Here is a 23,592-nt window from a genome sequence, read left to right as displayed (position 1 = left end):
GAGGGCGGAGTGTAGAGCTAGGAAGACTGAGAAAGAGGCTGTTGCAGTAGTCCAGCCTAGAGAGAACCAGAGCTCTGGTTACAGTGAGCTACTGGGCGAAGGTGAGCAAAGGTAGGATATCTCTGAGGAGGTTTAGCTGGTAGTGGGCCTACTTGGCAAGGTCTGTGATGTGTGGAGAGAAGGAGAGAGCGGAGTAGAAGATAACACCAAGGTTGTTTGCCTCACAGGAGGGTGAGGGGAGGGGGCCCAAGGAGGGCTTCCAGAGGGAGAGAGGTAAAGCGGGAGCAGGGGTCCCAAAGAGAAGGATCTCTCTCTTACTGGTATTAAGGCAGAGGTTGTCAGAGGGGCACCATCCCTGAATAGGAGATAGACAATTCAGCAATGAGCGAGGAGGGGGAGGAGGCTGAGGGTATTCTGAAAGAGACCAAAGTGTCATCTGCATAACACTGAAAGTTAGAGGAAAACGTAGAGATCAGGTCAGACAGAGGGGCCAGCTGGACATTGAAGAGCCAGGGTGAAAGGATAGAGCCCTGGGGAACACCACATGTGGAAAGAGAGGTGGTGGAGAGAAAGCACCCAAGTTGGACCTGGGAGGGTCGCTCCAAGAGAAAGAGGTCAGTCACGCCAGGGCCTCTCCATTAATACCAACGTTCACACTGAGACAGTTGATCAGGGTGACGTGACTGACCATGTCAAAGGCAGAGGAAAGGTCAAGGAGGATGAGGACAGAGTGAGAGCTGGAGTCAAGGTTGGAGAGCAGATATTCACTGGAGTTCAGGAGAGCAGTTTCCATGCCTCTGGCCGATCGGAAGCCAGACTGATGGTCGTGGATATAACCAGCAGATTCAGTGTGAAGGTTTAGCTGAGAGATGGCCAGTTTCCCAAATAGTTTAGTTGAAGCTTCTAGGGGCTTTCTTTTACTGATCTGCTCGGCGACACCTCCAAAGATAATTGCTTAGTATTGTTCTTGTCGCATCTTAAAAGAGTATAACGGCAAAAAGTCAATTGCTGCGCCTTCTAATACCCTTAAATGATACTCAATAAAGACAAGCTCCACTTTAAATAGTTAACACCACTATTTATTCATCCAATGTGTGTGCCCTCTTGATAACACGTGTTTCGGCAACGTGCCTTTTTCAAACCAGGGCATATTTGTTTTTCTACATAGATCCTGAATGGTGTTACGGGCTCCGTATTATTGGGTTAAATCCCAGCGTTATGCGCATTCAACTCATCTGTGTCGCAGATTAATTGAATGCGGATAACACTGGGATTTAATCCAATAATACGGAGCCAGTAAGACCATTCTCAAGGAGTTTGCCAAGAAAAGGAATGATAGAGATTGACCGATAGTTGACCGGGCAGGAAGGATCAGGCTGGAGCGAGGGAAACAATGTTGTCCTTAATTTGTGCAGAGGAGTAGGGGAGCACCTGTTTGGATGAAACTTTCGTAGAACGGATTTGTCTAGAAACATCATCCGGTGTTATAGGAGAGAGAGAGGGAGGAGAGAAGGAGAGGAGAGGGAAGGGTGGCCGCAGGGGGCCTGAGAGAGGTAGATGGAGAGAGATGAGGAGAGGGGGGCAGTGTGGACATAATGTCCTGAATTTTAGTAGTGAAATGAGAGGCCAGGGCCGTACAGACAGCCTGTGAAGGAACAGGAGAGGTAGAGACTGCAGTCGGATTGGCCAGCGCCTTGCAGATTTATAAAAATATGGTTGTGCTGTTAGAGGCCGCAGAGATGTGGGTTTGAATGTGGATGCTCTTTTTGGAGAAGACAGAGTCTGTATTGCCTGTAGAGCAGGTGACAGGCCAGTTTGTCAGTGTATGTGCCCGATGACCTCCACTTCCCCTCGGCCCCTCTGCACTTGCGTTTCAGAGCGGCCAGTCTATGAATACAGCATTTATGCAACTTTTGATTCGTTTTGACTATTAGGTGGTCCAAAAGCGCCAGCTTTTAGCCAAAACTGTTACAATGGAGAATAACTAGGAGAAAGATGACATGTGAAAAGGAACACACAGCTTGCGGGTATAGTTTGGTTATTTACCCACCCATTCACTGCCCATGGCCATGCTAATCCAGATGGCCATTCACACCCACTACCTGCCTCTCCCCACCCTAAACACATCCTCCTGTAATCTCTTTGAGTTAGCTCTATCAAGCTGTAACATCACACTTTGGCCTGCCATTGTTATTTCTAAGCACTCTGCGGAGAGTTAATGGCTTACCTGCAGCTATAGATGTGCTACTGGTGTAATAAAAATATCTTAACTAAGTGTGCCTTCCCCCACTTGATTTACAAATTTCCTTTGGACTGAAGTTCTGCTGAAAACAAACATAGACAAGCCAACAGCGTTGGCTTGTGTATCGATATTAGATAAGCATTTGCCAGGCACTGCTATCATAAGCTCAGACCGTTCTGCAGCTGTTGCCATTTTATGGACAGGTATTAACATTAGGGCATTGCCTGGCAAATGCGCAATATGCAGTGGGCAAAACTGTTGTCTTTACCAATGCTTGTTATATGTGACCTTTGTTTCATGTACTCTGGCTACCTCTACACCATCAGGGAGGATGGATAGGGGGCTCTGGTCTTTGTAGTCGTACCCTTTGTTTTTGTAACTATGAGGATATAACAGGGCAACGTGCTGGTCTTGGAAGCAAGACCACACAGAGCAACAGAGGTTTGAATCCTGGATCCATGCTTAAAAACCGAACTCACGCAGTAAGCGCGTTATAAAAAAACAATTAAAATGTTTAAAAACACAGCCCTCAGACTCCTAAAATGCTTAGTAGCAAGGCTGGGCAAATTGCCTGATCCCAAAAGTAAGCTATGCAAATATTGATTTACCCTCAAATAAATAAAATATTCATGAATAAAAACTGTTTATTCATGAAAAAACAAATTATTTCACGAAAAGAAATACAATTACTACAAAAACGAACCAACTGGTGAAAAAAATTAATTTGTGAATAATCAAGCATTTCTGGTACCAGAGTCCAGTATCCCAGCCTGAATCTCTTGGTATAAATACACAGCAAGCAAGCAGTTTTTGCAGGTACACTAGCCTCATTGTAAATATTTTATTAATGGGTGCAAATGTTTGGGCTAAATTGTTGACATTGGCAGAGTTCTCTGACATTATTTTGTTACAGGCATCTGTAGGGAGTGCCTCCTTTTCACGTGCAGGCTTGCCATCCATGATGTCTACCAAAGCAGATCTCAGGCAGCCCCGTTCTCTAAGTTAAAGGTAGCTTGATTCGGAGCAAAACCAGAGGCAAAGGAGCCATTATAATGGCCTAAAGGTGTTGTAAAATGTATGCTCATTAATAACGGATACCATCTCCTGGTTAAAAAAGTGTGCATACATGGGGCATAATAGATGTTTCGGCCTAGATTTAGAGTTTCTTATGACAGTCATCTGGTGGCTATGGAGTTGAAACTTGCAGAGTGTTAGAAAATTCCTCCAACATGTTCCCTAACTTCTATTTGTACCTGGCAAAGGACAGTCAGATTGTTACACATGATCTGATTGGTCCTTGCCGGGTCCGTGCCTGCCCGACATGGCTCTGGTAACAGCCGCGTCCCTCGGGGGTTCCTTCGCGACTGGCCGCCATGGAAAGGGAGAAGGAACCACATGTATCCCTAATTGTCACGACTCGCTCCCTTCGCTTCCGTTCCCACCATTTGGGGGCATGATTTGGGGTTTATTCCCTACTGGACTTTTCCTCCGAACTTTATGCTACAGTGCTGTGATGATTTGGGAGCGCTAAATCCCTATTTTCCAAGCTACTTCCCTTCCGGATCCATTCCAGGTTTTTGGCAGCCAGCATGCTTCTTTAACCAAATGACTATGCTTCCCAGAATGCCTGGCCCACTGCTCCACCTCCACCCTTGCAACACAAGGTTGGGTGGAGGATAGGTAACAGCTGTGGCGGCAGGTGCAGCAATCAGCACACCCGAGGCGTGTGCTCGTTAAGCAGCTTTAAAAGCCTCAGTCTTACTTCAGTCCAGCGCTGGTCATCGATTGCAGTGTTCCTGTTTTTGACTAGTCCCTGGTTCCTGGTTCCTTGCCTTTGTACCTACTTCCTTGTTCCTGTTTTCTTGTTTCCTCCGCCCTGAATTTCAGATTCATGCGCTAATTGATTTCTGCTCCCTTGATTTCCCTTTTTGTCTTCCTCTGTTTGCAGGCAGCATTTCTCAGTGCTTTCCCCTTTTAGATGCAGCCCAGTTTGTCTGTGTTCTATATTTCTTTGACTCTGTCCTTTGCTGCTGTTACCCGTTTGCCTTAGCCTTCCTCTTAGTTTAGTTTCCTGTCTTTTCCTTGGAGGGGTAGGGAGAAGTTTGCATAGGTTATTTCGTTTTTCCCTGCTCCTGATCCTTACTTTCTAGAGGATCCATTCCATGTTTTCCACGGCACTTCTGCATTTATTTTCCCTTTGGTTTAGGTGTGGTGTGCGGTAGTAGCTAGCTCCTGTGTGAATTCTTATGTTTTCCTCACTATTTTGTAAACACTATTCCCACTTAGGTATTTAGTTTTCCTTCCATTGCTGTTCTAGCCTTTCGGGGTCCCATTTTCTTCAACAGGATTCGTGGGCTAGCTGACATTCAAGAGGTTTATCTCGTCCTCGTGAGTACAGTTCTTAAGTTCCCTTATGTAATACCATCAAGAGTGTTAGTACACAGATCCTGTCATTGCTTGCCCTCCACGTGGGTTTAGCACTGTCAGTACCTGTAACAGCAATTGGGGGTAAGGCGCTTGCCGACTTTCCTCGCGGTCAGGTGCTTACCCCACATCCCTTTTCATATATTGGTTTTGATGTCACACTCTATTTGCACTCCTGGGTTCTAGCATACCTGAGTCGTAGTTCCTGGGTGCACATTTCCTTTGCCATATTCGCTGCCTTTGTACTCGCCTGACTAATCCTGACACTAATCTCCTTTCCATGGAAGCCATTTTCTTTGTTTATTTTTTTCTATCTTTTTAATGGCTGTCATGGAACGGGAGAAGAGACTACACTTTAAAAAAATATTTTACATGGCTTCCATTGAAAAGGAGAATGGACTTTGTTTCCCTTTCCATGGCGGCCATCTTTTTATTATTATTTTTTCTTTTTTCAATTGTGAATCACCAGAGCGTCTCGCAACTGAAAAAAGATGCCATTAGTACCCCGGTCTCACGGGCCACAGTACTAATAGCAATAAACTCCTAGCTGGGGGGGGCATTACCTGAAGCAGTAATGCCCTCCCAGCTCTGGGATTATTGTTTAAGTATGGGATCCTTCTGTTTTTTATAAACCCGCAGTGTCTTGCTGAATTCAAGATCCATAGGCTCTTGGGCTCAGGGCAATGGTGGCAGTGCATTGATTAGAATGTACATAGGTCAGAGAGTAGATCTTAAGGCAGAGTAGAGGGAGTGCATGGTATTAGGTACACGAATGTTTGTTGTGATACAGAATCCTGAATGTGCATTATCGTCACAGAATCGCGAAAACATAGGTTCCTCTAAACTCCTGACAGTGCCCTCAAACAACAGGGTGGAACAGGGCATCGTGGTAGGACATTGTAGTGTGTTTGGGGAGTAGAGAGGGCAACGTGGGGGTCAACAGTGGGATAGTTTATGCCCCCATTTAAAATAGATTTTAAAAAATGTGTTTATTGAGATTCGACACTTCAGGATTGTGTAGGAAGATAAACCCGTAGGGATCCTGCTCAAAGACTAGTTCAATCTTGCCTCATTTCTTGCCCTCATAAACCTATTGCCCATCCCATTCAGAATAGGAGGGCATGGCATTCTGTCACAGGACTGAAGATCAGGAAGCAAATACACTACAGACAGCACTGACTCACAGAAGTTATGTTTACGGACAGTGGAGATTGTGTGTCTGTCTATTTCCTGAAACAAGGTGTGCAAGCATGAACAAAACTAACTTACAACATGAAATAGTATTTTGATCAAAAAAGAGGGGGAAAAAGGGGAACAAGCATAGATTGTGAGACAGTAAAATAGAATAACATTGGGCGTTTGAGTGGTAGCCACATAAGGGAAGGAGCTGAAGTAGTTGGCTAAAAACGAATGTGAGGAGTAAAATTCAGACAGGATGTGAGGTCAAAATACATAGATCCAGAGATTGTAGCATACTAGTCGCCTCGAAGAAGTTTGGTCTTACAAAGAAGAGTTATATTGTGTCACTGGTATATCCATAGAAATGCACTGACTAAACTGTATGCAGTTGCTGGTCATTACGACTGGGTCTCAGGGGTCTTGTGGAGGTGCATCACCATGTAGAAGTTAAGGCACTGTGACCCACTAACCAGTGGTGCCGCCTGGAATGCACTGAGAGACCACAGACTGCGGACAGTCTGTGAGAGTGCACTGCAGTGCCAGAACAGTCAGGGCATGCAACTGTGCATGAGTGGACTGCTGAGGAAGAAAAGACTGTGGATGCTGTAGCAGTTATCAGCAGGATAGGGGGTAATGAGTGGGAGTACATGTAGATGAAATATGTTGAAATACTAGAAGAGCAATCCTGTCTGACTAGTGTGTGTGCTCTGGATAAGCAGAGTGCTTGGGGGGTTAACCCAGTATGCATGCTTCCAGATAAGTGCATTAGCACCCTGCGGGTGGGAACCGGCCGTTCAGTTGGCTGGAAACGCGGGCTGATATTCCTGATCTAGCCAGCATTCCAAGGCGCCAGATGTCTGGCCTCGTAGCCCGCCATCTTCCCCCCACCCTCTGTTCCCTTTTAAAAAAAATATATATACATATGATCCCCTTTCTCCTCCCCAACCCCCGCGACTTCCCGTTCAATGAATGAAAATGTTTTTTTTTTAATGCCCTGGGTTACCGCTTTGGTAACCCAGGTGCTAATGACGTTCTGAATCCGTTCCACGGGGCTAACATTCCGGTGCTCTTGTTAACCGCTCTCGCTTCGCTCTGTCCGTTAACTCAAGCTGCTGGCCGTTACCCCAGGTGTGGCCCGTGGAACCGGTTAAGAACGCCATATTGTTTTATGTGTGAGGCCCAAAAAACACAGGGCTTCAAGGACTCGCTGACTTTAAAGTGAATACATATCTAGTGAGCTGACCCTGCTTTGCTGTGACATTCTTCTGTGACATGCTGTGACATTCAACTGCTGTTGTTATTGACGCTTGCCAATTAAATCATGGATGGGACTTAATAGTATCTTTTTTAGGATAACACCACCTCGTTTTTAAAATGTTTGAACTGGCAGAAGGTATAGTACTTTAGAAATATATAGTACTTTAGAAATATACTTAAACATAAAGAAATGTAATCTACCTCCAATTGTAAAATTGTATCGTAAATAGTTCAATCATAAAAGCTCTAAATCATTTTAAATGTCAGCATCGATGTCATTGCACGGGGATATCCAACATGCTGAGTCAATATTCAAGAGATGGGTTTCTGGGCTCTTCAGCCGATGTGATTAACTTGGTATTAGATAAGTCATAAATTAGCTTAACTGGTACCAGAATTGGAGTGTGACTACATTGCACACTTGGATGCCTAACTGGGAGTTCAGCTTTCAAGCCTATGCGGTTGGGTCAAACGAAGTATAAGAGAGTGAGCCACAGGAATGGGATCAGAATAAAGTTTGATGGACTCTAGCCACAAAGCTACAAAACTGCATCGGTCTGGAAGAGGCCTTCTATAGGGAAGGACACAACAAAGTGGTGTCTGCATCTGGACCAGAGAGCCGTGGCAATGATTAGTTATACTTGTAGACCCTTAACTATTGACCTACATTTTAAAAAGTGGTGATTACTCAATGTAGCAACAAGGAAGCCTTCCTTTTCCGGCCTGACATCTGTAATTTAGGCACCAAAAAGCACACCAGTTTGACGGGGATTTGTTATGTACATATTGAATAATAATGTGTTTTTTAAAGAAAAAAAGAAAAAAAATAACAATATTAGTCTTATTCAGTTTACTGTTTAGTTTCAGTTTTTTTAGAATTTGATGTCAGGTTAATAAAAACCATACAAGCCAATTAAAATAGATACACCATTGAATACATTAACAATAGTTTATTTTTCTGTATACCGTTGTTTCATAGATATATTTTTATACTCGTCTTTTAGGCCGACTATATTTGGTCGATTAGACCAAATAAAAATACATATAGACATAGCTATGTATGTATATGTATGGGGCTAGGGGTGTAGAGAGGTGGGGGAGGGATGGAAGGATGTGAAGTCAATTGTCTATCAATCAACGTAGAACCTTCATTTTCAGTTCACTTGAAGGCTGTTTGCATGCAGGGCCCCAGGTCCTTACAGGAAAGAACCAGGAGCCACACGTCACCTCACTCAGATACACCTAATACTCGACAAGAAAACACCCTCAGTAATACTGTCTGCACAATACTAGTGATATACCAGTGTCTAAACAGTTGTGCCTCTTAATATTTAAAAACTGCTCCCATAATTTGTTGTTTACCTCTCTACGCCAATTGCTATTCCGGTTCTGCCGTTTTTTTTTTTTTTTGTCAATGGAGAATAACAAGGGTTTTTTATTTTCTCCTTTTGCTGAATGCATTGTAATACTTGCAACATATGTGTAAAATAACTGTTTCTGTAACACTGCAAGTTCACATCTGATCAATTGGCTTGTGTTTTATATGAATATAAATTAGAATATAGGTAGTCTCATAAAGACAGTGAAATGCTTTGGTGTTGGTGGGACCCATATTAAGTGCAAGACAGAGGACAAGCACTGAAAAAGGGGTGGAGTCAGAGTACTCTGGCGCATCAGTCATTATACAGATGACTTTGACAAAAATACTTATCAAGGGTTGCCATTATGGCTGCTAGGAGAATAGCCACTGTGTGACACACAACCCAATGTCAACAAATATAACCAAGGTGAGACTGTGTGACTGATTTACAGAAGCCTTTTTCCAATGGGAAAATCCCATTGGAAAAAGGTTTGTTAATCAGGCACTGTGATTCGTTGGGTGTGTAAGCACCAACGGTATCACTACTATTTTTATTAAATAATTAAGTGCTGGCAAATATGAAGGTCTAAAACACATATTGTGATTTGAGTTGAACAGTGTAGACACCCACAGTCAATTTCCCATATAATTGGATCAAAACATGACATAAGTATGCCCGAAATATAACAACAACAAACTCCACGTGTTGTAGCCCTAAAATATACAGAGTGTTATGGTGAAGCCATTGGCACTAACACACACGACCAGTCACAGCCTCTTCTCCGTGACAAGCATGTTTATCTTACCATGATGAACCACGTGATGAGGGCCGCATTCCTCACATTTTTTAGGTGGGAGCCGCTGATGTCTGGCTGCATTTCCAGGTAGAACAGAAGGCCCTCGTTAATGAGGTTTGATGACCAGCTGTGGCAGGGATAAAAAAAAAAAAACGTTGTTTTAATTATTACTCCTCTTGTTTGGGATGCACAACTCTCCAGTTCCTCTCACCCTATTTTCTGAAATGACCGTTTATGACGTCAGACATAATTCTTTTCCTAATGATAATGGGGGACAATGCAGTAAATGGTATTTTCATCACAGAAGAAAGAAATGTATCAGATGCTTCATGAATAAATGAAAAGAAAGAAGTGCGTCATTATTGCAAAAATGACAATATTTGATAGTTTCACGCATCATCGTGTTCACAAATGCACATATTACAAAGTTTTGATTGATGAAGTCAGTGCCAAACACGGCAGGCACTTCTGGTGAAAATGAGGTCTGTCTATTGTCGAATCTCATCGAATGAAAAATCCAACAGAGATCAACAGAATAAATATTAAATTGAAGCATAATCTCGGTGAGTATTGATTCCTTACAAAGTAGTTCGAGGGGGTCCTACTTGACAAGCAGAACTACTTAAACCTGCAGCACCAGGATATTGTGAAGAAAGGCCTTTGTCGGCCACTCGGTTTCCTCTCTGTATGCCTCACACTTTCCTTTCCAGAAACACACGAACACGTCCTCCAGGCCTTCCCTTTTTAGCAACAAACAAGTAGAGTAAACTGTTTTGATCTTAAGTGATATGTGTGAAAAATTAGGTATCAGTGGGCATCTTGTTTGCACCCATTTCCTCTGTTAATGTCTGCAACACAGAGGACAGCCTGTAGAGTCAAAATGGAAACACAAAAAACACTGAAATGTGTGTATACTGTGTCTGGGCAATAGGTATTTATCCCCATCCGGTGGGATAAAGAATACCCTCTGTAACTTCAACAGATAGGCTACTAAAGTCCGGTGGTTCCTTCCCTGAGAACTGCCGGTCATTCATCTGAGTGTGTGCTTGTGTAGGTGTGTGCATATGTGCAGGTGTCTGCACATTCATTATTATTATTAGGGTATTTATTGAGCGCGGACCTAGGTTCGGGAAGCAACGCAGCACTTTACAATCACAGGGGAAAGAACATGGTAAGAGAAGCAGAGAAACAAGGGGGCCGGGAGCTAAGACTAGGGCAGAGCGGCACATTGGCAGCAATGGATCTACACGAAACCAGGGGAGGAAACAGTGGGCAGCAGATCACCCAGTCACGAGGAGGAAGGGGAGTAAGGGATGTGTGGACCTAGGTTTTAGGGAGGAGCCATTCCTTGAAGAGTAGGGTCTTGAGCTCCTTCCAGAAATGTAGAAGCAAAGGGAGTGAGACTGACGTTGACGGGTAGGAGGTTCCAGATTCTTGGGTTGTAAACAGAGAAGTCCTGTCTTCTGGTTCTTTCCTGCACTGGGCAGAGTTCAAGTCTGGGCATGTCCTTCTTTCTGGCGGATCGTAGGCCTCTGGGAATGCTGAGCTTCTCAGTGAGGTAGCTTAGGAACTTCAGGGCGACAGCCTTGAGGATGATGCAGCAGGATTTGAGGATGTTATGGGCTTGCAGCGGGAGCCAGTGTAGTTTAATGAGGGTCAGGGTGATGTGGTTGAATGTGTGCAGTCCTTTGATGAGTCGTGCTGCAGCATGCAGGACCCACTTAGGGGTGGCAAGGTAGTAATTGAAGACCTTCCAAAAAGGAACTGCCACCATCCAGGTGGGAGAGGACCAAGGCTTGGGCAGCAGATCTGAAGATGTTTTGGGATGAAGGGCTTTTTTGTCTGCAGGAGAGAAAGTTGGTACCAAGCGGTTTGTGTTTTCCTTGCTATGTACTGTTTGAAGGAGATGTGGCTGCTGATGTCGAACAAAAGGGACTTGGTGCAGGTGGCCTGCTGGAGTGTGAAGCCCTGGAGCTTCATAGCAGAGAGTCAGGTTTGGATATCAGTGTGTTCAGTGTTGTTGGTCAGCAGTAGGAATTCAGCCTTGGAGGGGTTGAGCTTCAGGTAAGCATTGGACATCCACGACGAAAGTCTTCTGGCCAATGGGACAGATGGCACAGAACTGTTTAAACACATTGTTCTGCCTATTCTGAAGTCCCAGATATCCGGCCATCAGATTGGAATGGGCTAACTCCATCAAAGACCACTGGAAGGGCTTAGGGTCCAAGAGTTGGTAGTAATTGGTCTCACCCCTTTAGGATTAATGTTAACTCAGTATAGGAGCCCTTTCCTTTCGATGAAGTGGGGGCTTCAGGGTACGGTTCTCTTCTTCACAGATCAGATTTTTCCATGCTTGCTCCAGTAATGGATCATGACGTGGGGCCTGCGGTTTCCAACAGGTGTGTTACCTTCCTTGTGAGCATCCTTAGTTTCCTCGAATTCCTAACAAGCTGTCTATGTCTCATCCTATAGAGCATCTATGTCATCCGTCACCCGGTCTAGCTCCTAACTGTCCTGTCAACTTTTGCCTTGTCTCTCTTATACCACATTATTCCAAAATCCTAGAACGAGTAGTATTCAATCAACTCACTGAGTTCTTTGATACTCACAACCTCCAAGACCCTCTTCAATCTGGCTTCTGACCTCTGCATTCTACTGAGACAGCTCTCCTCAATGTCAGTAACTTCATCTCTTCCGCTCTGCATGAAAACCTTTAATCTATTCTTATTCTTCTTGACCTCTCTGCTGCCTTCGATACTCTCAACCATTCTTACCTTCACTCTACATTATCTCTCTTTGGCATCAGAGATAAGGACCCCACTTTGTTTGCTTCATACCTTGCCCTCAGACACTTTCAGGTGTCCAGGAACAGCCTTATCTCACCACTCAACACTTTACTGTTGGAGTTTCCCAAGGATCTCTGCTTGGTACACTTCTCTTCACTCTCTATACTTCAGCTCTTGGCATCCTGGTCTCCTCTTACGGTTTCTCTTATCACCCTCTTGCTGACGACACTCAGATCTTCTTCTCCTTTCACTCCTTGTCCGACATGCCATTGTCAAACATTTCAAACTGTCTCTCTGCCATCAAATATTGGATGTTGTCTCACTCCCTCATGCTCAACTCTACTAAGACTGAAGTTCTCTAATCCCCAGCGGAACAGACTATCTCTTCCTCTTCCTTGGACTCACCCTGCCCTACCTATCTACTCATCTCACTCCCTGCTCTCCTCCTCGCTCGTTAAGATCATACTCATCTCACTTCCTTACCACCACTTGAGCCCCCTGTGCTCCCTCTCGTTTCCGCTCTCTCTACTCGCTCCCCTACTCTGGAATGTGTTCCTCTCCCTCTCCGTACTACTCCAACTCTACCACAATTTAAATCCAACCTCAAAGCTCTCCTTCTTTCTGAAGAACATGTTTTCTACCACACCTTGCTACTGCATCACCCAGTTTTCCTCTCTCCCTACCCTTCATGGACAACCCAATAGCACGTTTCCGTCACCCCTACATCCTTAGTTCAGCACTTCATCCACCCTTCTGTTGCTATGTCATTCTGCCCTGTCCTCATGCCTGGATTAAGTTTCCACCTTCCCTACCTTCCCTTGCGACATCTGGTCTTCAAATCACAATCTCTCATCCCATTGTAAAGGACCCATGTCCTCTGCTCCGTTATCATTGGTAAATTCTGTACGCTTTTTTGTGTCAAAAATGCATTGCTTTATCTGTGATTTTTTATAAATAAACAAATGAGCACGATCGATTTAGTCAATAGAATAACAATGCATGTAAGAATTATGCATAAGCAGTCCATTAGCATTGCATCTAGCTATCACAGTGCAGTTGATTACAGCTGTGGGCTCTACAAAATATAGAAATTTCATTAAAAGTATTTCCAAATTCTTTTTTTCATCTTATGGATTTTCCATGCAAGGCTGGGGGAGCACACACACTGTCACTAGATGAATGCAATTAAGGTCCTCCCAGTAAAATTCAGTAAAGTTTTCAGGAATCCACAATGGATACGTGAGAGGAGAATTTGCATATAATGAGGTTCATCAAAGCAATTTTGCCTATTGCTTGCTCCCTTTGAAAGCCCAACTGCGTGTAACTATTCCATGGGTTGATGGGCCTAGCCTTAGAGGCAGCACATTTCCCAATGTTCATACTAGCTGTCATTACTTTCATGAAGAAGCCTTCACACCCAGGGAAGAGCCATTAGCCAATCAGGTTGCTGGAACAGTGAGCAAGAATATACGATCTCCGTCCACTGTTCCAGACACCTGAGGCCCTTCCCCGGGTGGCACAATTCTTTTTTTATGTGGGGAGGCAACAGAGTGACTCTTTCTGTTGCCTCCCCACCCCACAAACCTCCCACGAACCCCCCAAACAAAACAAAACCTCTCTCCGTTTGAGCTCCAGATCTGCCGCACCTACCGCTCCAGCTGCCACCAAAGAAATGGAAATGGGACTTAGTCTCTTTTCCCTGTGGTGGTGGCCATCTTTTTTTCATTTTTTTCCCTCTGTGAGATTGGCTGCGCAATCTCTCGAGGGAAAGAAAAGCCATTCATACCCCTGATGGACCGCAGGGTGCGAATGGCTTTCAGGTCCCAGCGGGGGGCAGACATGACCGGTAATGGTCCACAGCCCTTGCATATGGCAATGGCTCGGGCTGGCAGGCCGTTACCGGCCATGCCCACCCCCACCCCCCGCCGGGAGCGTGAAAACCATATTCTATCAGCATTGCATCTCAAGTTGCTTAAGATATGTTGGTTTTGGTCAGGCTGCTCTGCACAACAGTATACAGTTATTAAGAGTAGTGTATAGATTCTGCAGAATAATAAAGCCATCAGGATGTCTCATTAGCTTCATAACTATAGCTTTTAAAATCATAAGTTTACCATATAATGAACACAAGCATGAGTTTGAAAAAGCGGATCTGAATCTCGCTGCCCAGGCGCCTCTCATTCTCTGTGTAGATCCCTTGCCTTCCTTTCAGCAGAGAAGCCACTGGAAAGATGAAAAGATAAATTAATGACAGCGTTTTAGGAAACGTTTAACAGCAGCGACAAAATGTGAAAAAGCAGAAAATGAAAAGTAGGACACAGCCCTGTGCTTAGATCTGGAGATAAGCCAAAGTTGTGTGAACATTAAGATGATTTTGAGCTGTGATTGTGAAGTGATCAAAGGCTAGTGTTTTTCACTGTGCCTTGCAATGAATGGATAATACTGTAATGACCCCATAACACCATAGCAATTATGTCACTAGCCACCAACGCACTAGCCTTTGTCCTCTGTTAAGAGTGCAAGAAAAACAGCATGTGCAATGAGCATCAAACCTACGTTCTTTCCACAGGGAGAAAGTCGAGTAGACATCTGCAGGAAGACTAGAGAAGGGTTATAGTGCTGCTTCATATTTCAGTTGCTTAAGCAGAAGTCCCTCAATATGTTTCCCAAGACAAAGATCCCCTCTCACCTCCTAAAAGCAGTATTTTACACATTAGACTGCAGATAAAAGAATAGAGTTTTCACGCCCCCCGGCGGGGGGAGGAGGGGTCGGACATGGGCTTCAAAAGCTCACCAGCCCGAGCTTTGGTAGGCCTGAGCGAAGCAAAGGCCTCAGCTCGGGCTGCAGGCCATTAAAGCCCATGCTCAACCCCCTTCCGGGGCGTGAAAGCTATTTACACCTCGGGATTTACCGGAGTGCGGATAGATTTCTATTTTTTTTGTCCAAAGGGAGATCAGCTCAGCGTAAGCCCATCTCCCGTCAGAGACAAAAAAGGAAAAAAAATGCCCACTCCCATTAAAATGGAAAAGGGACTAGGTCCCTTTTTCGGATGACGACAGCCATACAAAACATGTTCCAAAATGGTCACCATCATTTGAAAAGGGACCTAGTCCCTTTTTTATTTAAATGGTGGCAGGTGGTGAAAGCACAATCGCGCAGGGGAAAGGCAGATTGTGACTGGTCAATCTGTCTTTCCCGGGTGTGAAAATGGAATCGAGACCATGTCACAGTCACAATGGGTCCATAAATAAGCATTTGAAAATGTGGTTGTGTATCTAGTCTTCAGTGGAGAGATCTGCTCAACCGCTCTCTTAAGCTCTGCTTGGTCTGTTGGCGGTGTCCATTAGGTGATGGAGGACCTTCTCTTTTCCTAATTCCTCTTTCCACATTTCTGAGAGATATGCGCCCCAGCTAATCAGTGCTATGTTTTACACCCTGATACTAGGTGCTTAAAGGTTAGGGGGTGGAAGCCACTCTACCCTGAATCTAGGCTGTCCTTGGTTTGGCTACTGTCGTATTGCAACGTGGCTGTGTCCTCATGATAATAAAGGAATCTCTAGAGGTGCAGCTATCTGTCCTTCCTGGGACTTCCGCAGACACTACACTTTGAAACAACTTTCTTATCAGCTGTAATTGTTCAGCATTTTTGCCATTTAGAGGGACTGAGCGGTGTCTGCTGACATCTTGCAACTACAGAGGACCATGCCGGCAGCCGCACCGGCCCTTGGTCACACTTTCTGTTGCCTCATTTTCCAATGGCTTGCATTGGCTGTTTTGGTCACTGGCAACTGGTTTTTTAAGCTTCAATGAACCAGACAACTGAACAGGTAAAACGAATTGTGGGGTACTTATCATGTCATAAGGTTTTCAAAACATACCCAATGTAATCATTGACCTCCTCAGACCACTGACTACCTTGTAGAGTAGGAAGAAATAATGCTTACGGAAATCATGTGTGTTTCTGACTTTTTTATTTTTCCAAAAGGAAATACAGGTAGAAATATAAAACAATTGTTCCAGGGTGACTGTCCCCTTAAGGCCAGCCTCCTGAAATGCACGCCGAGCACCCATACGGGTGGAGCTGTACTTATGTCAGCAGACATCAGCCTCCACCCAGGTGGATGCTGGGAGCCAATACATACATGAGAGGCAGGCAAAACGGCTTGTCCAGCGAGGAATTGTTAGGGAGAATTTTCAGTTTCTCTGCTAATTCCCTATAACCTTTGAGACCCCCAGCCCTTTGCTGGAATCTGGGACATTTTTGATTTTAACCTCCTGAGTCAGTGGGCCTTTTTGCCACCCACTCATGCCTTTTCCCTCTGACTCATATTTTGTGTTCCTTATGTTTTAATGGAGTCTAGTAAACTCCATAGGCATCTACTTTTTAAATAGTGACACACAGCACCCTTTGTGCAGTGCCACTGAGGAGTCCCTTGGACTCCTCTAAATGTTTAAATACATTTTCTTGTGTGAACTCCAGTTTCCAAGAATAGTACGACAACTTTTGTCTTACCTTTTTCATTTGTGGCCCAGCACACACCACCTTATGTGGAGTGCTGGGGGTTACATAGTAACTCCTTATCCCACTTCTCATGTAACTTTTTGTTACACTTACTAACTTGAATGGCTGGTGGCAGTGGTTTCTTTTTACTACCTTTTGTGCAAGGTACCTGCAGGCTGATTTCTCAGCTTGGGGTGCTCCCAAAGGTGACCATTTTACCAAAATGGCCCCTGTCTTCTTTCTTTGCAATTTCTTGTTTGTTAGTTCCTTCTAGGCTTTTACTTTATTGTTTAGATCAGGTTTGAGTCCATTGTGTGTTTTGCCTTTGGCGGGATTCAGCCCTGAGGCCCGCCCAGGCTCCAGTGTGTCTGGGAGGGCAGGAAGTGAGGGAGGAGCCTGAAACCTCACTGGCCTTTGTTTGTAGGCATGCCTGGCCAAACCCAGCTCCAACTTGGTGGGTGGCTGTTCTAGAGGACGACCCCCCCTGTGTGATTGACAGCTTAGTGCTATGAATGAATGGGATTTCACATATAAGGCAAGGGTTTTGGGACTACTGGCAGAGTCGACCACTGGAACATCAAATCTGAAGATGAAGAAGACGCAGAGAGAAGCCAGCAGCACCTTCCGGGACCGCAAAAGCACTGATAAAACCTTGCAGCTGTGCTGACCCCATTTTCCCATCGACACGGAGGCTACGCCAAGGACGACTTCCTCCCTTAGGCTGGTGGGACCAACTAGCCTCAAAATCTGCTTCATTTTGGGACAACCCCTGTGTCACTGCGACCTTCCTGGGCTGCAATTTCCCAATACTCGGGGTACCTGGACCTTCGACGAGTGCAACGTCTTCCAAAGGATGAATCTGACTGAAACTTTGCAGGCATCCGTGTGAGTCTACAGAAGCAAGAAATCGTCATCCTTAGTCCCCGCTCCACAGATCAGGACTGAGGGATCGAAGACATTCCAACTAGAGATATTCGTTCCTCTTTGGCGCTGAGAAAAAGGCGCCAAAACCATGAAGAGCCGTTGTACAGTGTGGAATTAATTGCTGTAGAGTCCCACTCGAGAGTGCTGTCACAGAAGCCCGCCAGACATCCTTCCTTTGGACATCGCTGCATCAAGAAGGAAGTCAGCTGGAACATCTGCTTCATTTCTAAGGTACTGTGGGGCTTTGGGTTTAACCACCTTTAGCCAAATCTAGTGCTTCCTAGCTTGGGGAGTGCCACTTTCTATCCTTTTGAATTACTTAAATTCACTTGTGCAGGCCTAACAGCTTGTGCACCCCAGGTAGGCTCTCTTGTTCTCATGGATTTTTCTTCAAAGAACCATTGACTGTTCAACTGGCTTTTTCTAAGAAGATTGCATCAGAACTAGAACTGTCCTATTGACTTTGGCTGTCGTGGCTCCCTAAAGGCTTCCCTTCTGAACCCTACTGGCTTTGGCAGTGCTTGTTCCCTATACAGGTTTTAATTGTGTTACACTCTTATTGCTGGGGAAAAGACTTCCTACAGCCCTCTGCGAGAAAAAAATAACTATTATAACAGTGTTCTATTGTACTCTCTTGGCTCGACATTATCACTCAAAAAACATATAAACGCCACTATCTCATCCACGGCCTACACTAACAAACTAATTAATGCCGGGAAGCCATTTCTCTAAACCACCAGCTGCCTTACACTATACAGAGCATTGATATTGTCCAGACTAGACTATTGTTATACTCTCTTCTTGGGTTCCACTAATCACAATCTGAACAGAATGCAGGTCCTGCAGAATAATGCCCTTAGATGTGCCCTTATCTTTCCTCGCAAGGCCCACATCTCCACCATTAGCAAGGAAGTCTGTTGGCTCCCCATTCAAGATAGAATCAAACTAAGATCGCTTGTCATTACACATAAATGCCTCTCGCTGACTGCCCCACGCTACTTATCTGACAAATTCTCCAAACACAGTTCTTCCAGACCCACCAGAACACCTTACATGCACCAACTGAACATTCCCAAATTCAACCTGAAAACAGCAGGGGGATCTAGCTTCCCTGTGCTAGCAGTTAAATGCTGGAACGCACTCCCCATGATAATCAGTGCTGAAGAATAATTTTGGGCTTTCAGAGCTAAAGTAAAAACATGGCTCTCATCACAGTAAGAATACAAGTCCTACACACATATAATGTACTTTGTAATGCATTCTGTAACCTTGTCACAGACCACTGTGTAACCCGGTTCCCTTGCTACCTACTGTATCTCGCATGTGCAACCTCTATGTAACTTTGTTGTTCACCATGTCTATGCGCCCAGTTACCCTAGGGTTTGGCTGCGCTCTACAAATAAACTAACTAAACTCTAACACCTTTTCCCTCCAAACTCAATATTGTATGGTGAACCATTTGTGCTACAACTGACCTTGATTGATGTCACTCTGTGTGCTGGAAATGTTTTAGTACAAAAAGAATGTGCTCCGCTGCATTATTGTTGCTTTAATAACTTGATTCTGAAATTCAACTTGATGTTACTATTAGTTGCTGCATATTTTGTGTGATTCATTTGCTTTGGGTATATATACACAATTTAATATAACTTTTAAGGGTGTAAGTGTTTACTTGAATACTTGTATTTACTGATTTCATTGTACTGCTCTACATGTCACAGTACCCCTTCTAAAATAAGCCTGGCTGCTCAGCCACTCTACCAACTTGTGTAGTACAGGCCTATGTTAAAAGTTGGGTCACTAATACCAAGCAGATAAGTCTTGTAAAGTCCCACACCAGTAGGACTCTACAAAATCTTACCTAACGGGGATAGGCTCTTCATCCCTTGCAGCATCCTTCTGGACACAGGCAGTGCATAGTTCTTAGCAGTTAAGTTGTTTTGCACATTCAGCCTGATGGTTGAAGAACGCAATGGTCACGGTAGTCAAGAGTTACTGTTTGTAGCAGTTTTAATGACAGGAGTTAGGAGAGGCTAAACTGCTCTAAGGCACAGTGAGCAAGGGGTCCATGTCTGGATTAACCTTAGTAATTTAGTGTAAAACTCCACATTTTCCCAAATGTGCAAACGTGTCTCCTGAGAATGAACATAGCTCTGATTACCGGTTCTACATTTGTGTATATGGAATATAAGTGGAAAGGAATTGTCGCGCAAACTTGCATTCAGCCGTGCAGGTGCCATCTTACCTGCTGCCACTGTTCTAGAAAATAGGATGGGATTCACCAACAAAACTAGCAGCAGCGGTGCATACGTTGTGACGTAGTGTGGAATTGCGTGCTCCAGGCCCTCTTCACAGCTGAAAGCAAATGAAAATACATTGTCAATATACATTGCCACACCGGTCTGACATTTAGATTCACAAATACAACTAATACAGCCAGCCATCTACAAAATCTCTTGCAAGGTGCAAAGGGGACGGCTTTCGACTTATTTGCAGTCAAGAACATTTGTCTTTCCACAAAGCAACATTGGGCAGCGGCTGCTTCTTATGGAGGATGTAGCTTAAGAGCCCGCATGGCCAGCTCAGAGGAAGTGCACTGACTGAAATTCTAAAGCCTAAAGCAAAGCATTAACTGTTTGATGTACGAGGGGATATCTTTAGGGCCCCGTGGGAAAGAAGGCCCTCAGGTTTTCCAATGCCCAGAAACTGGCGCCCCATAAAACACCAATGAAGTTATCTTTGATTCATACAATTTAAGTTCTAGCATCGCAGCCATGCGTTGCCCCCCTAAGCAGAGGTTTTGCTAGGGGGGGCACTCAGGGCGCTATAGCCAGAGGTCTTTTGGTTGTATCCCGGGATAGAAACTCAGCGGCTACAACCAAAGGTCTAGTTAGCCCCAAGTTCTGACATTAGCGTAGCCCTGGACCTTTTCCAGACCTATTAAGACCCCTGCCCCTAAGATACGGCACCACCAGCGGCACCATTTCTTTATTGAGTTTTCATAGTGGGCAGAGGAGTCGCTAGGAGTGTCTGGGGGGGCTATAGCCCTGGGTCTTATAGTTGTTGCCCAGGATAGAAGCTCAGGGGCTACAATCAAAAGGCTAGCTAGCCCCAGGTCCCGACATTAGCGTAGCCCCAGATTCTTTTCAGATCGAGCAACACCCCTCATAGCGGGCTATAAAATGGCAATCCCATTCAGATATTGTTACTTATGTAGTTTGTAATTCCGGGCTCGCTTCTTCACTGCTCAGTTCCTGTTCAGAAAAGTACATAGTCGGGAAGAGGAAGGGTGATCTTGATGCTAGCATTGCACTGGCTTCTACTGCCAGCATGTACTGTCTTTAAAGTGGCCTGCCTGATCTAAAAAGCCATCAAATTTGCGAAGGATACCTATTTAGCAAATAATTTGCAAACCGCAGGTGTTATAAGATTGAAAATTACTAGCGCTCAACTGTAATAAACACAAAAACAATGTTTTCCCTTATAGCCATGTGCTTTGGAACTCCTTTCCTGTTACTTTACATGCACCTTTATATGTTGTATATGTATGTTGTACATTACTCCATTGACCCCAGTGGGCCACGTTTTGCACCTATAAAAACAAGCATTGGTAAAGCCAGCAGTTTTGAGTATTGTGTAGACATGGGATCAGCATTTTCCAGGCACTGTCATAATCGGAGTACCTTGCCAAAACATGGCAGCAGTTTTCAAATTGTGCTACTCTCTGTGTCTATTATGACAGCACCTGGCAAATGACTATTTAATGCTTATACAAAAGCCAAAATGTATGCCTTTGTCAATGTTTGTTCTTAACAGCAATTCAGTGCAAGGAACATATATAAGAACACACATGGTGCTTTTAAATCAAGTGGCTGTAGGCACAATTGGTTAGGGTATGTTTACTACACCAGGGGCTAGTTTAGTGCTGCAACTAACTCATACTTCTCAGAGAGCACAAAGTGATCCTGCAAAAGGGGTGAGGGGTTGCTTGGGCAGAGAGGGACAGGTAGTGGGTGGGAATGGCCACATGGCCTAGCATTGTAGTGGCTAGTCAATGTGTGTGTAAAAAAAACAAAAAGAGAATTCCCTTGCATTTCGGTGCTGGACTGCCCTTGGGCAGGACAAAGATGGATATGTAGTGGACATTTCTCTACTGTGAAAGGGATGCTGAGCTAAAGAATATGGCGGAGACTCAAACCGGGATATAAGCCGGTAGAGAGATACTCCCAGAACCCCCCTTACTTATGCATATTAAGTAGCTTTAGGTTTTTGCCCTAAGTTACTAGGGTATTCCAGATGTGGAACCCTTGCTCACTGTTCTTAGAGAGGCACAGCTCCACCTCACTGACGAGGCCCAACCAGACCAAAACACGTGTCTGAGGTTGCTGTTGGTACTCTTTTTCAGAAGAGAAGTGCCTTGCATTTCAGTGCTGGACTGCCCTTGGGCAGGACAAAGACTGATATCTAGTGGAAATGTCTCTTCTATGAAAGAGATGATGAGCTAAAGAATCTGGTTGAGACTCAAACCCGGGATATAGGCCCGTAGAGAGATACTCCCAGAACCCCACTTACTTATGCATATTAAGTAGCTTTGCTTTTCCACCCTAAATTACTAGGATATTCCAGATGTGGAACCCTTGCTCACTGTTCTTAGAGAGGCACAGCTCCACCTCACTAACAAGGCCCAACCAGACCGAAACACGTGTCTGGGGATGCTGTTGGTACTCTTGTTCAGAAGAGAATTGCCTTGCATTTCGGTGCTGGACTGCCCTTGGTATGTAGTGGACATTTCTCTTCTGTGAAAGAGATGGTGAGCTAAAGAATCTGGTTGAGACTGAAACCCGGGACATAGGCCAGTAGAGAGATACTCCCAGAAGCCCCCTTACTTATAATAAAACAAACAAGATCCACAGATTTTGTGTTCATCCACACATCCCATTCCTCTCAGATGAGAATAAATTTGGCTTACAGGCAGCGCTTACAATAACCCCTAACAACCCAAACTAAAAAAATCTTCATGAGGTTTCGTCTGAATTTGTATCAAACTAAAATGGTGACGAGTTTGAGAAGTAAGGAAAGGAATCCAGATGATTGCTGCAGGTTCTGTGGTTTGGAAAAAGAATCACTGAAACATCTGGTGATATATTGCACGAAACCAAGTGATATCAGAACCACACATCTGGCAATGAAATCACAAAAATACCTCATTTAAGTGGAGATGATTGGTGGAAATTGATGGCCGAGGGAACTGACAAAAAGCTTACCTTCGCACTAATATTTTTCTTAGAAAAACTAGAAAGTAATCTGATTGATAAAGAGTGACGAGGTGGCTGATGGTTTGTTTTATGCGATGAACTTATGTTTTACTTCATGTGTGTTTAAGAATAATATTAATAATGGGTTGTCTCCAAGACTGAATTGTTCAAGAAGTCGTAAATTGTATGATTTTTTGTTATTTTGAATTACTTGTAACAAAAACGAGTTCATGGAAAGTATGAATGTATAATATTTTAAAAGTTTGTAATGAACTATAAAAAATAAAAAATAAAAAAAGTAAACATAAAATTATCAAATAAAAAAAATATACTCTTGTTTCACTCTGTGGCATTTTCAGGTAGGTATGTTCTGCCAGGCTATTGTTTTGGCTGAATGCAGCCACGTGTGACACATGTAGCCAATTACAGCATGAATGTGGTCATACATGGCAATTATTATTAATAGGGTATTTGTTGAGTGTGGGCATCGCTTCGGATAGAAACGTAGCACTTTACAAGTCATAGGTGGAAGTAATTGGCGTGGGATGAACATCGCAAGTGAAGGGAGCAGGGAAGTAACAACCGAGGAGCAAGAGGGTGGGCAATTTGGCAGCAAGTGATATACAAGCAACCAGGGGAGGAAACAGAAGGGGAGGGGGAGGCAGTTTGCCTAATTAATATATGTATGTAATAAAATACAAATAATTACCCCATGCATGTCGTACAATGTGGGAAATTACTCAACCTGTCCCTATATGCTATGGGTTCCCATTTTTTGCCCTACACAAGCAAACAACAACAGCAGACAACCGTTACCCAGCTGAGATTGGGTTAATGACTGGCCTAAATTGCAGGCTATTTACAAT

The 23,592-nt window shown here is 44.3% G+C and overlaps 1 protein-coding gene across 2 annotated transcripts in view; it reads right to left on the bottom strand.

Annotated features, from left to right (window-relative positions):
- The window catches only part of GPR143 (G protein-coupled receptor 143), a 450,704-nt gene that overhangs the window by 201,112 nt on the left and 226,000 nt on the right, over positions 1-23,592 (bottom strand). For both annotated transcript variants that reach the window (XM_069639113.1, XM_069639114.1), the window contains exons 5-7: positions 19,717-19,826; positions 14,160-14,268; positions 9,269-9,386 (exon numbers count right to left, since the gene is read on the bottom strand). In XM_069639113.1, the coding sequence (XP_069495214.1) occupies positions 9,269-9,386; positions 14,160-14,268; positions 19,717-19,826 (337 nt within the window). The remainder of the gene's footprint in view (positions 1-9,268; positions 9,387-14,159; positions 14,269-19,716; positions 19,827-23,592) is intronic.

This window comes from Ambystoma mexicanum, chromosome 7q (genome assembly GCF_040938575.1).
Source record: "Ambystoma mexicanum isolate Mex_15411 chromosome 7q, UKY_AmexF1_1, whole genome shotgun sequence".
Classification (NCBI taxonomy): Eukaryota; Metazoa; Chordata; class Amphibia; order Caudata; family Ambystomatidae; genus Ambystoma; species Ambystoma mexicanum.
The sequence above is the reverse complement of the archived record's forward strand: the minus strand, read 5'-3'. Positions and strand labels throughout refer to the sequence as shown.